Consider the following 14,279-nt stretch of genomic DNA (forward strand, 5'->3'; position numbering starts at 1 on the left):
AATTTAAGCACCATGAAAAGTTTTTATGTTGCCATCTAACCACCTCTGATGTTGAAATTTGGACTGATTTGCAATAATACCGAACAAACCAGTTATTTCATGAGCAATAAGTTTTTTTTTCAAAATTTCAACCCTTTATTTGGATAACATATCAACTATATGTATTTTCAATTTTCTTAAATGACTGTTGTATGAGTAATTATTTTCCAAAAGATCCAAGAGTGGCTCAACTGATAGTAAATTTCTTCCAATTTTTGTGGCACTAAAATTTCAATTCGACTTGAGTTTTAGAACTTTTCATGAGTGTACATGAGGGAACTATTCCGGTTTAAAACATTGAACAAAATCTGATTCTCTCAACAATTAACCGGCTTGCAGCGCGCCTAATTGTTGAAATCAAAAGTTAAGAATTATGATTTTGGTTTTTATGTGATTGTTTGTGGCGAATGTTTGAGCCATTTTAGTTTTTTCCGTGATTTTAGGTACTTTTTTCTCTTCTGGTTTTGGTTGTTTGACGTATGAAACAAAGAAAAGCTGACAACTTTGACCGCTTCAAATAAGTTTAAAGATGTCGATTATATCTAATTGATTTATTACGGTTTATCAGTCTAAAAAGTGTTATGTTAACGAAACTCGTAGGATACGATTATAATTTTTCATTGACAACTAGTTGAAAGTAAAAAAAATATCAAGGTTTTTAAGTACTTAGATACAACTAATTTTTTTAATTGTCTGTACGTTCTAAATATTCTAAATAATATTACAACGTCTACACGTTCTTCATTGTCTATAGGTTGAACAATTTGTATTATTTTAGACGTCTTGGTTTCCGTCTCTCGAGCGTTTTAATTTTATCGAAACCCATTGTTCGAAAATTTTTGCGTTCTCCGCGGTATTTTATTGTTGCGGGCTGTTTTATTTTTTTTTTCTGTAGCCTGAGAAAGCCAAAAAATTGAAAGATTGCAGATTCTATAAATTTGTTTTTTTTTCATATTTTGTTTCAATGATTTTTGGTATTTTTTCAGGTTCCGTAATTTTGCTATATTAATCAAAATTAATTGCGATTTTTTGAGTCATGATTAAAATTCTTTTCAATAGTGTTATTTTGTGCCGTATAAGAGTCATTTATGAGTCATTAATAAAGTAGAGTCACCAATGTTTTTCTATGTTTTTCATATTGAGACACTTTTTTTTCTTTTTTACATTCTCAATTGTTATCGTCGTTTTAAACGTTTATCAATTGTTTCAGAAAACTCAACATATTGCTTTTCTCTCCCTTTATTTCACATACTCTCGTTTAATTTGATTTTACTTACTTTACAATGTCTATTATGTACTTTCCTAGAGTTCGTAATTTCAAGAACCCCTCCAAAACATTTTTGGATGCATTTGACAGCGCTGCAGCTGCAGCTTTATGATAGGAGATTTTATTTTTCATCTCTAACATTTCCTTGTTTTCTACAATTTGAAATTTTTGAACTCAAATACATTTGTAATTGATTTAGTTAAACTGCGCTCGCCAATTTTTTTCATTTTGACCGGCTAAAATAGTTTTTTCATTGCAGGTCATTTTGAAGCAAATGTTGATATAAAATGGCAATTGGTACATAATTTTCAGCCAAAAGCGAAGCAACTATGACAAACAAGTTGAATACACTTCCTTTACTCGACTAAACTACTGCAAAACTGACACAAAGTTGGTTTTAACAAAGATGTAGTTAGTGTAATTAGAACCCTTCCCCGAGTGCAAGGTAAATTTAAAATATTTTCGTCCATTTTTTTGTAATTTTTTGTAATCGTTGCGTGCGTCTATGATCAAGAGGAATCGTGAAAAACCTTTTTACTCAGGAAGTTTTTAAAGATCTGAAAGCCTAATTTTCTCTTTCAAGGAAAATATATACAAGAGGAAATCACAGTCAGTGTTTGTCACTGCTCTTTAATACTGGATTGAGATTCAGTCTAGTTTGTGATACCTTCCTTCGGAAGAATTGTTCTAGAATTTTAGATGCAGCCAGAAAATTTCAATGGAAATCACTGTGATAAACAAGAGGAAATCACAGTCAGTGTTTGTCACTGCTTTTTTGCATTTAAATAACTCATTCAGAGTTTGGTTGCATTCAAAATCGCAATCAAAATTAATTGCAATTTTTTGAGTCATGATTAAAATTCTTGTCAAAAGTGTTATTTTGTGCCGTATAAGAGTCATTTATGAGTCATTTTTTGCTTCCATAAACAGTGAAGTTTGATCTGTGAGTTCAATTTTTTCTTGTGTCTTTTTGTGTGAAATAGGGTTCTATCTTATTTTTCTAGCTCAATCATTTGTTGTTTTTTACTTGAAATTCGTGTGACTACATGTTAGTTGAATTCATTTGTTCTATTTATTTCAATTTTCCATTTTGTTCCATTTGACAGCGCTGCAGCTGCAGCTTTATGATAGGAGATTTTATTTTTCATCTCTAACATTTCCTTGTTTTCTGCAATTTGGTTTTTTTTGAACTCAAATACATTTGTAATTGATTTAGTTAAACTGCGCTCGCCAATTTTTTTCATTTTGACCGGCTAAAAAAGTTTTTTCATTGCAGGTCATATTGAAGCAAATGTTGATATAAAATGGCAATTGGTACTTAATTTTCAAACAAAAGCGAAGCAACTAGGACAAACAATTTGAATACACTTCCTTTACTCGACTAAACTACTGCAAAACTGACACAAAGTTGGTTTTAACAAAGATGTAGTTAGTGTAATTAGAACCCTTCCCCGAGTGCAAAGTAAATTTAAAATATTTTCGTCCAATTTTTTTGTAATTTTTTGTAATCGTTGCGTGCGTCTATGATCAAGAGGAATCGTGAAAAACCTTTTTACTCAGGAAGTTTTTAAAGATCTGAAAGCCTAACTTTCTCTTTCAAGGAAAATATATACAAGAGGAAATCACAGTCAGTGTTTGTCACTGCTCGTTAATGCTGGTTTGAGATTCAGTCTAATTTGTGATACCTTCCTTCGGAAGAATTGTTCTAGAATTTTAGATGCAGTCAGAAAATTTCAATTTTGTTGAGTAAATTCAGAGTTTGGTTGCATTTAAATAACTCACACATACCTTAATTATCTAGTTATTTTTGGTTCAATTTTTATCCCCTGGGATTCTTTGCTATTACTGATTTCTGATGCTTTTTTGCTTCCATAAACAATGAAGTTTGATCTGTGAGTTCAAATTTTTTGTGTGTCTTTTTGTGTGAAACAGGGTTCTATCTTATTTTTCTAGCTCAATCATTTGTTGTTTTTTACTTGAAATTCGTGTGACTACATGTTAGTTGAATTCATTTGTTCCATATTTCAAATTTCAGTAGAATCTGCATAGGAAACAGTTTGGCCTCCTTGTACACTAATGACGTATTTGTGAACCAAATTTTAATGGTTAGCAGTATATAGCACTGCAAACAGTTACTTCAATATCAAGCAGGGTAAAAACGTGCTTAATTTGTTTTATTTTTCATTTTTTGGGGGTTCCTTTTTAAAGATTAAGAGTTAAAAAAATGCAAATGCTTCAGTTTTACTGAAATTTGCAATTGTAACTGGCCACAATTAAAATCCTGTGAAAAACGCACAGTATCAGATACAGTAAATTTTAACAGTGAGTTCAAAATCAAACAAAATTACGCGACCATTGTCAATGCTCTCAAAAAAAGGAAAACAAAAACAAACAGATGAAACAATTGCAAAAGGAATACAGTTATTTACAAAAAAAATGAGACAACTGGTTTATGTGGGTATCATTGGATCACATTTTGTTGACAATTTCTCGATAAACTGAAAAATCAAGAATTACGGATCTTTTTCAATTGTTCCCCCACCCTAGTACGCTATGCGGCCCCCAGTTACGGAGCGAGTTAAATACAGTAACTTGCTATTTAACAAAATGGCTTGTGCGTATGGGGTAAGCAAATAATATGTAACCACGATGATTGGGGGTGCTCAAACCTAAACGATTTCAGACGTCTAGAGCAAAGATTGCAAACATTGAGATCAACATCTGAACAGAAAGTAGAATATGATCCGCAGAATGTGGCAAAACACCACATTTTTCAATCAGTTTAAAAATTGGAGGAATACGTTTTACACTTTTATGTCTTCTTTGAATTCTAAACGTGGTGTCCTCTAGAATAAAAACTGCAGCTTTATCCATGACACTTATGTATTGTTAGAGTTATAGCACAATCTCTAAAGTGGACTACTTATATCCAACAATTAATTTAATCAACACCTGTTGCGATAATAACAGTTAATTAAACTGCCTGTGTAATAGATTTTAATGCCTGATCGACACTGGAAAAACACTTCAGCATTAGACTACAAGTTTATCACACTCTTTTATCGCCACTGTTACTAAGTAAACAGTGAAGATAAAAGAGTGGTGATAAACTCGTAGTCTAATGATGCAAACAGTTTAATAAAATTGTAGTCTAAAAAACTTTTGCGTGGTGTGTTGTGTGTGGTTTCTGTGTTGTGTGTGTCCGTGCGTGTGTGCGTGTGTTTGTGCGTACTTGCGTGCGTGTGTGTGTGTGCGTGCCTGTGCGTGTGTGTGTGTGTGTTTGTGGTTGTGTGTGTGTAAGTGTGTGTGTGTAAGTGTGTGCGTGAGTGAGTGTGTGTGCGTGTGTAATTGTGGTTGTGTGTTAGTGTAAGTGTGTGTGTTTGTAAGTGTGTGCGTTTGTGTGCGTGCGTGTGTGTTTGTGTGCGTGCGTTTGTGCGTGGGTACGTGTGTGCGTGCGTGTATGTTCGTTTGTGTTTGTGTGTGTGTGTGCGTGCGTTCTTGTTTGTGTGTGTGTGTGTTTAAGTGGTGTGTGCTGAGTGTGGTATGATGTGTTTATGGTGTGTGTGTGTGTGGTTTGTGTGTGTGTGTGGTGTGTGTGTAAGTGGTGTGTGCTGAGTGTTGTGTGAGTGTGTGTGCGTGCATGTGCGTTTGTGTATATGTGTGTGGATGTGTGTTTATGTGTGTGTTTGTATTTGTGTACGTAAGCGTGAGTGTGTGTGTGTGTGCGTGCGTGTGTGTGTGCGTGTGTGTGGGTGTGTGTGCTTGCGTGTGTGTGTGTGTGTTTGTGTACGTGCCTGTGCGTGTGTGTGTTTCTGGTTGTGTGTGTATGTGTGTTTGTAGTTGTGTGCGTGAGTGAGTGTGTGTGCGTGTGTGTTTGTGGTTGTGTGTGTGTGTATGTGTGTGGGTGCGTGTATACGTGTGTGTGCGTGTGTGTTTGTGGTTTTGTGCGTGTAAGTGTGTGTGTTTTTAAGTGTGTGCGTGTGTGTACGTGCGTGTGTGTGTGTCTGTGTGCGTGGGTACTTGTGTGCGTGCGTGTCTGTTCGTGTGTGTTTGTGTTTGTGTGCGTGTGCGTGTGTCTGTGTGTGTGTGTCTGTCTGTGTGTGTGTCTGTCTGTGTGTGTATCTGTGTGTGGAAGGAGGGGCATGAGGACAAAACAAAGAACAGATCCGAAGAAATATCACTTACCTTTGAGAATGTAATTGTCCACAAACAATCAAAATGAAAAACCAATAAGAATGTGTTCAATTTTGAAATGATCGCTACATGTGTTGATTAAAAAAATTACCACACGGTTGACATCGCCCTCGAAGTTATCATAACACCTCGGCATCTCCTCGGAGTTTGATAACTTCTCGGTGGCGATGACAACCGTGTCACCGTTGTGATGTTTTTAAACTGACTGCTTTCTGAAATCAAAAGTCAAACAAAACAAAAAGAAAATAGCGGCAATACCTCACGAAAATTTTCTGCGCCGAGCGTAATTTTTGTTGTATTATCAACTATATTTAACCCTAAGTTGAAAGGTCACCTGGTTTCATAAAATTTACCAGAGGCGATCATTCGAGAGGCAGGAGCGAGATTGTTGCTGAGGGTGAAGTGTCTCCAGTGACGACTCATGCCATCTCAAGTCAGCCGATGTCTGGTTAGTACATGCAAAAACGAGTGTTTTGACCTTGATAGATGAATGAGAAGACCAAAAAAATATCGGGATCTTTTTGTCTCTGGTTGTATGTGTGTTTCTGGTTGTGTGTGTATGTGTGTGTGTAGTTGTGTGCGTGAGTGAGTGTGTGTGCGTGTGTGTTTGTGGTTGTGTGTGTGTGTGTAAGTGTGCGTGGGTGCGTGTATACGTGTGTGTGCGTGTGTGTTTGTGGTTTTGTGCGTGTAAGTGTGTGTGTTTTTAAGTGTGTGCGTGTGTGTACGTGCGTGTGTGTGTCTGTGCGCGTGGGTACTTGTGCGCGTGCGTGTCTGTTCGTGTGTGTTTGTGTTTGTGTGCGTGTGCGTGCGTTTGTGGTTGTGTGTGTGTGTATGAGTGAGTGTGCGTTTTTGTGTGTGTATGTGTCTGTGTGTGTGTGTGTCTGTCTGTGTGTGTATCTGTGTGTGGAAGGAGGGGCATGAGGACAAAACAAAGAACAGATCCGAAGAAATATCACTTACCTTTGAGAATGTAATTGTCCACAAACAATCAAAATGAAAAACCAATAAGAATGTGTTCAATTTTGAAATGATCGCTACATGTGTTGATTAAAAAATTACCACACGGTTGACATCGCCCTCGAAGTTATCATAACACCTCGGCATCTCCTCGGAGTTTGATAACTTCTCGGTGGCGATAACAACCGTGTGGTAATATTCATGATTGACTGTAAATTAATGGAAAAATTTGAAGTTGTCACCGTTGTGATGTTTTTAAACTGACTGCTTTCTGAAATCAAAAGTCAAACAAAACAAAAAGAAAATAGCGGCAATACCTCACGAAAATTTTCTGCGCCGAGCGTAATTTTTGTTGCATTATCAACTATATTTAACCCCAAGTTGAAAGGTCACCTGGTTTCATAAAATTTACCAGAGGCGATCATTCGAGAGGCAGGAGCGAGATTGTTGCTGAGGGTGAAGTGTCTCCAGTGACGACTCATGTCATCTCAAGTCAGCCGATGTCTGGTTAGTACATGCAAAAACGAGTGTTTTGACCTTGATAGATGAATGAGAAGACCAAAAAAATATCGGGATCTTTTGTTTGTGCCCCCCCCCAGTACGTTATGCGCGCCCCACTTACAGAGCACGTGCCATAGTAAATCATTATGTCAAAATATGGAACGTGCGTCTGGAGGGTGCAAATAATATGCGCCCACTAAGCTGGGGGGGGGGGGGGGGCACAAATATCGGATCACATACCCCCACTCAACGCTTTTTACCCCTTTCTGGTTGGTATTGAACAGTGATTTAATGATAAGAGTGCTGACGAAAAAAGTGAAAACTTTAGCATAGAGTCTGTTGCCTGTAGTAGTAGAGAACTTAAATTTTCTGGACACTAGGGAGACAGAAAAACCAATTATATGTGTTTTTTTGGGTTTTTCGTGCCTTTCCTATTTTAGCAGTTGGCTTGCTATCAGTAGCAGAATTCTGCAAAAAATGCTATCAATCCGTGTTTTAATAGGGCAAGTTAATGTGGGTTTTCCTATTATAGCCCCCCCCCCCCACTAAATTATAGATTATAGCCCCCATTATGGTATGTTTACCATGATTGGGGGGACTATGGGTTATCTGACCATTAAGATTGGGGTGGGGGGGGGGGGGCTCTAATGGGAACGACCCGTTAATGTTTAGTTATAAGCGAGACTGTCAAATCGGAATCCTCCTCACCAACAACAGTGAACAACAAGAGTCTGAGGGAGCAAGCGAGCAGGATGAGCAGGGCAAGACCAACTTCACCCCAGCCCAAGAGCAAACGCATCCCGAGGGACAAACTGACAGTAGCCGATGTATTCGACTCCAAAACCGGACTGCCCAGGCTGGATGTTCTCCGGAACCATATGAAGGTCTGGAGATCCGTCGCTAAAATTTTAATCTTTAAATAAATCGACTAAGCGGTTGTACCCGGGTTGCTCATCACACAAAATTCTTAGTAGTCAAACTAGATCATATATGATTCTTAGTGATCATACAAGGATCATATATGATTTCCTGGTAATCATACAGGGACCATAAAAAAATTTCAAAGCCTAAAAACTGTTTAATTCTCATTTTCTATCGAAGTTGAAGAAATTTCTTGGAAATCATACAAGTTCATATATGACACATAAAACATTGACTGGTACCAAAAAATCCCGTATAATATAGTCAGAGGACATAATAAAATATTATATCGCATTTGCAATCCACGTTTGATTCTTTGTGCGCGCTTAAAGAATAACTTTGCAATTTGAACATATTAACAAAACCAAATTGAAGTTCTATGCCAAAAAAATTTTTTTCTATGTTTCCTATAAATGATCATTTATACGTATCAATTGGTTTCAGAGAGTATCAAATCTTTATTATCTATTTGGACCTACTCTTTTATGTATTTCCCAACTTTGCTAATTGCTGTCCATGATGAATAAAACGGTATTAATGTCATTTTCGAATCAGTACCTCAAAGTGTGATAGGAAAGCCACCAGCCAGTACTCCACTTTGTGTAGGAACTTCCTTTGGGATTGAGTCTTTTATAAAAAGAGATTTTTTACTGAAAGATGCTTAAGATTTAAAATCCTGACTTTTTAATTGGCTTTTTTCACTCTTTAAACGTTGTTTTAAATCCACATCTTTGTCGTTCTGCTACACAATAGCCCTCAGTGGGGCCTTGGCCAGAATGCGCCATCTAAGTGCTCTTCTATCAAAAGCAAGAGCAACCGCTGATGAAACTTCACAAGGTCAACAATATTTTATTTAAGTTCAAAACAAATGCAAACGTTTTTGAACTCAAAACGGGAGGAATTTGATGTCAGAGCCAGTTAGACCAATAGTTATAACAATCAATCCAAGATCAACTCATGTGCAATTTGCCCGAGCTATGAAGACAAAATTCCCATAACTGAAAATACAACGAATTAGAGAATTGCCAAGCTCATTCGATTTCTTTATCCAACCGGAAAACAAAGCCTCCAGAGATAGTCTCATGTCAAGTATAAACCTACAACAAGTATTCCCAAACGCAATTGTAATCGCAAGAAATACACTGCCAAAAGCCAATCCAAACCAAGCTTTGTTATAGTCAATGTGCATCACATCATCCAGAAAGATGAAATAAAGGAGGAATTCTTGAGCAATAACGGAATGAATGTAGTAAAAATGTCAAGGATTATACGCCGAGCAAATGGAAAACCTAAAAAACTTATCAGAGTAATAACCGATTCGACAAATCATGTTTCAGCTGCACAACAGCACGGTGTATAGATTGGTTGGCCGATCTACAGATGTGAACCAAGCAAAGAACCGCCACATGTTAAACAAAGCTTCAAGTGTCAGAAATATGTATACTCCGCCAATCAGTGTAAAAACGAGCAGCGTTGCCTGTCTGTAAAAACGTGTGTAAAAACGAGCAGCGTCTGCGATTCTCAGGCCAGCACACAGTAAAAACCAAACCAAAAGAAAAAGCCGAGAGTGCTAATTGTGGTGGATGGCGCGCATCTGTGTACAGAGGATCTTCCTCTTACCAAAACGCAGTTTTTGAAGCCACAAAGAGAAAACAAGATATCAAGTACTCACTATTCGCAAACAGACAACCCGAAATGTTACACCCAAACCCAACTGTCTCGGCAATAAACATAAGTGTTCTGGTTGCTGAAGTACTCAGCAAAATCCGATCAACCTTCAACACAATGTCTTACAGTGATATCATCAATGTTGTCAGTATTAGTGCAAGCAGAGTTTTCGGTGATAAATTAGATGGTCAAAAAGTTTATGACAGCATCAAAAATGCTCAATAATAATTTCACGAATGTTCCAATGCAATAAATTTCAACAAACAGCCATCAATTCAGCCAAAATGGATAAAATCAAAATTATGCAGTGGAACTGTCGAGGCCTGTCTAATAAAATATCAGAACTTGTTGTATTTTTGATGGAAAAAGATATTGATATTGTGTGCCTGGATGCAGTCAAGAGCTGGCATAATGAAGAAACAGTAGTTACAGAAATGATAGCAAGTAAGTCACATGGCCCAATGATTTTAGCAGAGAAGGGAATGACAATAATAGAAGTTAAACAAGAAAAATCTGATAGAAACGTTTAAAACGCTGAGGAAAAGTTTTTGAAATAATAAATCTTACTTTGAATTACCTGTCGTTGCGAAAACGATAGCAAGTGTTATAGCTCTTTACTGGTCATCGCTGTGTTATAGCTCTTTACAATTCACCAGGTCGGGTTTTGAATCGGTCATAAATTTATGAAACCTATATGAAAAACGTTTATCTGCGAGGATTTCAACACTCCACACCCGGAGCTGAATTGCACATATTATACTGGAAACGGTGATAAAATACTTGAAACGATAGAAACTGGAACTTTTAAGTTTCTAAACAACGGTTTTCACACGAATCAATCACATCAAGCAGCGTGTCGAAATATGCTTGATATTAACTTCACCGATCAATCAGTCTTCAAAATCTTTGATACATTTTATGTTTCCAATGACTTTGGTAGTGACCACAGTTCAACCATTACAACCTTGAACATAGTAATTCAGAACACATTGCATTTGAAGGCAAAAAAATAACTTCAAAAAATTCAACCAGACTGTCACACAATAATTTGAAAACTCTGTGATCTTTTCACCAGTCAATCAAAAAACCGAATTGCATCAATTTAATGAAATACTTGTATAGATAAGTCAGTGCTCGCTTCAGAAGTCGTATATCCTACAAAAGAGATTTCTCTTTGGACATGAAAATACTAAATTTATCCGCGAAAAGAAGAAAAATAGAGAAGAGAGCTGAAAAGAACAAACGGAGAACAGTATAAATCCCTGAAAAAGGAAAAAAAAATTCTCCAAAGAGAAATAAAGAGGTCCGTGAAAAAATCGGAAAAAATCAAACAATCAAAATTGATTGCAATAGCTCAAAATAAGGGGAGCAAAAGTTTTTGGAAAGCAGTTAAAGCATTATGCGGTGATTCAAAAATAACAATTGAAACCGAACAAAGAGTTGAAGTCTCACATAAACAACTCAGAGCAACAGGAGACATTCAGAATTGAGGAATATTCAAAACTCTTCTACAAGATGCAATGAAAAATCATAAAAACGAAAGCTTGGAACTAAATGAGCACTTCGAGAAATTGAAAAAGAGACAAAAATGTTTCTTCAATACAAAATATTGAACCAAATAACCTCTGTGTTATAAAAGTAGACATTATGATCAAATTCTGAACAAAACAAGTAGATCAAAGCCAGGAAAGAATCGGTAATAACATTCTGAAGAGGTTATTTAAATGCCTCAAGGCGTACATTTGTCTCCTGATAACTAGCTCAATGAACAATTCTTATGTTCCAACAACATGGAAAGAGTCACAAGTCAAAAAGTTACCAAAGCCGAACAAAAACAAAAAAGATGCAGAAAATTACAGACCAATCAGTCTAACTAATTGCTTTGCAAAAGTTTGTGAAACTGTAGTAAAGAATATTGTCCTAAGGCACTGTGAAAACAATGGTGTCCTCAGTGAAATGCAAAGTGCGTATAGACGAAACTGCTGCACAACTGATAACCTGCTCAAACTCACTCAGCATGTAAGCATTTCAATGGTAGGAAATGATGGGATTGGTCTGCCTAGATATCGATAAAGCGTTTGATGCAGTGTTGAGACTAGGACTTCAAAACAAACTGCAAAAAATTGATGTGCATAAGTTGGTGATAGAATCGGTTAACTCGTTTCTCTCTCAAAAAAATATCTTCGTTGAACTAATAACTCAAAAAAGCACAACATTTTCAACACTAGCTGGAGTGCCTCAGGGCAGCGTCTTTGCATCAATACTTTTCCTGGTTTATGTCCGTGGCATTCCAGATTTACCTCCACAAGTTTCTCAATTTGCTGTTGATTTTGCCCGTTACTACAGGTCGCACTCCTGCAGAATATTTCAAGAGAAACTTCAGTGACAAATTAATCAAATGGGCGAAAAACTGAAAATAGGAATAAATCCTACCAAAAGAAATTTTATGCTTTTTTTTAAATTACTTCGAAGAAAGTTACCAGTCCAAATCTTTTTATCAATGGTACACAAATTGAAGGCGCGAATTCAATCAAATTTGGTGGCGTAAACTTTACCCCGCAACTAAAGTGGAGGGAACACTGCAAAAGTTTGGTGGCAAGAGCAAACAAAAGAATCTACCAATTATGGCGGCTCAGTCAGATCAACATTGATGAAGAGTGCTTGCTGACCTTTTATAAATCATGGGTTTGACCTCTATTTCTCTATGCGAATGCCTGCTGGATTGTACAATCTGATTCAGTTCTCAACAACATACAACTGACCCAAAACAGAGCCTTAAAAATATGTATGAGGAAACCCCGCTGGTACAGTGTCAAAAAACTCCATGAAGAGGCCCAAATACCTGCTGTAAGGGATATTCAGATCAGACTAGAAAATGAGTACCTGAAACGCGAAAAAAAAGATCGAATCAGTACTTGAACTCATAGAGAAAAAAAAAGACAGCGTCCGAAAAACAGTTATCAAATCACATTGGACCATCTGTCCTGCTAATGCTCTTTAGATTTAATTTCGACAAGATTGTCGTATAAACTAATGACGACAAAATACTGTCGTCACTTACAACAATCAGTGTACAATGAGCTAGCAGTTTACAATTTTGGAACGAAACAAATAAAGCATTGGAAAGTAGTTCGAATCGTAGCAACAGCTTGCTGTCTTCTATTTTTCACTTCATCTAAATTTCCATTTCCTAGATCGTAGAACAGCTATCAACCAATGAGTTATTGCCAGCCGCTTGCTTAGTTAATTCGGGGCAACTGCCAAACAAGCAACGTACTAACCCTGCAGCTAAGCCACCCGCTAACCTAATAAATTCGGGGCTTAGTTGTGAGAAACACGAGGAAAACAGCAGCAATTTACACAGTTTTACCTACTGGTAAAGCTTAATCGATTGGCATCACTCAACCAAGAAAATGTTATTATTGTTTACATTAACTCCACTGATATCTTTAACACAGTCAAGTTACAGTTATACAACTAATGACATATTTTAGTGCTATTCGCGGTTCTGTCCAGTGGTTTCAAGGTTTAGGTTAGCATATCACTTTTTACTGCTTTTTATTCTTCCGTTTTTACTTTTATTATTCTACACGCTTTAATTTTGCTTTTTGAAACTAAGTTGTTAACTGTTGCAACTTCACTTTTTCTTTTCTCTACTCAATTTATTTTAACGCGTCTTAACGCTTGCTTTCATGAACAGAATTACACTTTTTACGACTAAAACAATGAGTTATAGCTCAGTCCTCTAATTCTTTAATGAAACGGGACGCAGTAGTTCAATCCTCACAATGAGCGCAGCCCTATTCCGATTTTCATTTTTTTAATTCACTCTTGCTTCACTCACTATTTATTACTTCTTGAATTATTAATCATAATTAACGACTTTTTCTCCTAAGGAAAAATTTTGATATCTCAGCACGCATGGAAAAACGACGAGCTAATCAACTTCTACTAGTCTATCCAAGAACACTAAGAAAAAGAATAAAAACAAAGCCAGCAGAAGCCCTTCCCGGCGCTTGAATTGGCTCCCAGAAACAACAGCAATCAATTCGTTTTTAAAAGGAAAACTCTGTAAAAACAGGATCATAAACTCATCTTTCCGAAATCGAATTTTCTCTTTTACTTATTGATGCGCTTTAAATTGATTGAACTTGATTGTACATACATTATTCCCAACTTTGAAAATAATATTGTACGTTAGGGTCTTTTCGTGCATCACAAGGTGATGCCGGGGAATCACGTAGTTGATGCCTTACCGAATAATATTTAAAAAAAACATAAATGGAAAAAGATTTGCAAAAAATAGGTGTATGATTCTTGGTTATCATACTAGGATCGTATATGATTTCGTGGTAATCATACGAGAATCATATATGGTTTTTTAGTAAACATGCAAGGATTGTACTAGGAAATACATTATGATTTGTATGGCATCATATATGATCCTTGTATGACCACTAAGAAGTGGCGACCCGATTAGCCACTAATTTTCAAAAAAATGCCACATGAGCATGCCCTTTTTTTCAGTTTTCTAAACACCTACTAGGAACAAAAAATGACAACAGGAAAATTTCTCCAATCAACTTGTTTACTCATTTTCACCTCGTCCAGAAGTCGGAACAAAAACGACGTGTGAAATTTTCTCTATATTCGGCTTTTAATCTAAGAATTTGTCGGCATCTTTGTATGTTCAGTTTATTTGTCTTAGAAAATTAATTTTCTTAGAAAATTT

At 36.5% G+C, this 14,279-nt stretch overlaps 2 protein-coding genes across 2 annotated transcripts in view; both read left to right on the forward strand.

Moving 5' to 3' along the window:
* Nucleotides 1–1,034, forward strand: part of LOC142336553 (uncharacterized) — a 141,932-nt gene extending 140,898 nt beyond the window's left edge. The window contains exon 42 of the mRNA XM_075385462.1: nucleotides 1,026–1,034. Within this exon, the coding sequence (XP_075241577.1) occupies nucleotides 1,026–1,034 (9 nt within the window). The remainder of the gene's footprint in view (nucleotides 1–1,025) is intronic.
* A 4,842-nt stretch (nucleotides 1,035–5,876) lies between these two features.
* LOC142336917 (protein phosphatase 3 catalytic subunit alpha-like) overlaps nucleotides 5,877–14,279 on the forward strand; it is a 110,088-nt gene continuing 101,685 nt past the window's right edge. The window contains exons 1-3 of the mRNA XM_075385900.1: nucleotides 5,877–5,948; nucleotides 6,873–6,964; nucleotides 7,631–7,842. Coding sequence (XP_075242015.1) covers nucleotides 6,958–6,964; nucleotides 7,631–7,842 — 219 coding nt within the window. The 5' untranslated portion in view covers nucleotides 5,877–5,948; nucleotides 6,873–6,957. The remainder of the gene's footprint in view (nucleotides 5,949–6,872; nucleotides 6,965–7,630; nucleotides 7,843–14,279) is intronic.

The sequence above is a fragment of the Convolutriloba macropyga genome, chromosome 3 (assembly GCF_964194025.1).
Source record: "Convolutriloba macropyga chromosome 3, txConMacr16.3, whole genome shotgun sequence".
NCBI lineage: Eukaryota > Metazoa > Xenacoelomorpha > Acoela > Convolutidae > Convolutriloba > Convolutriloba macropyga.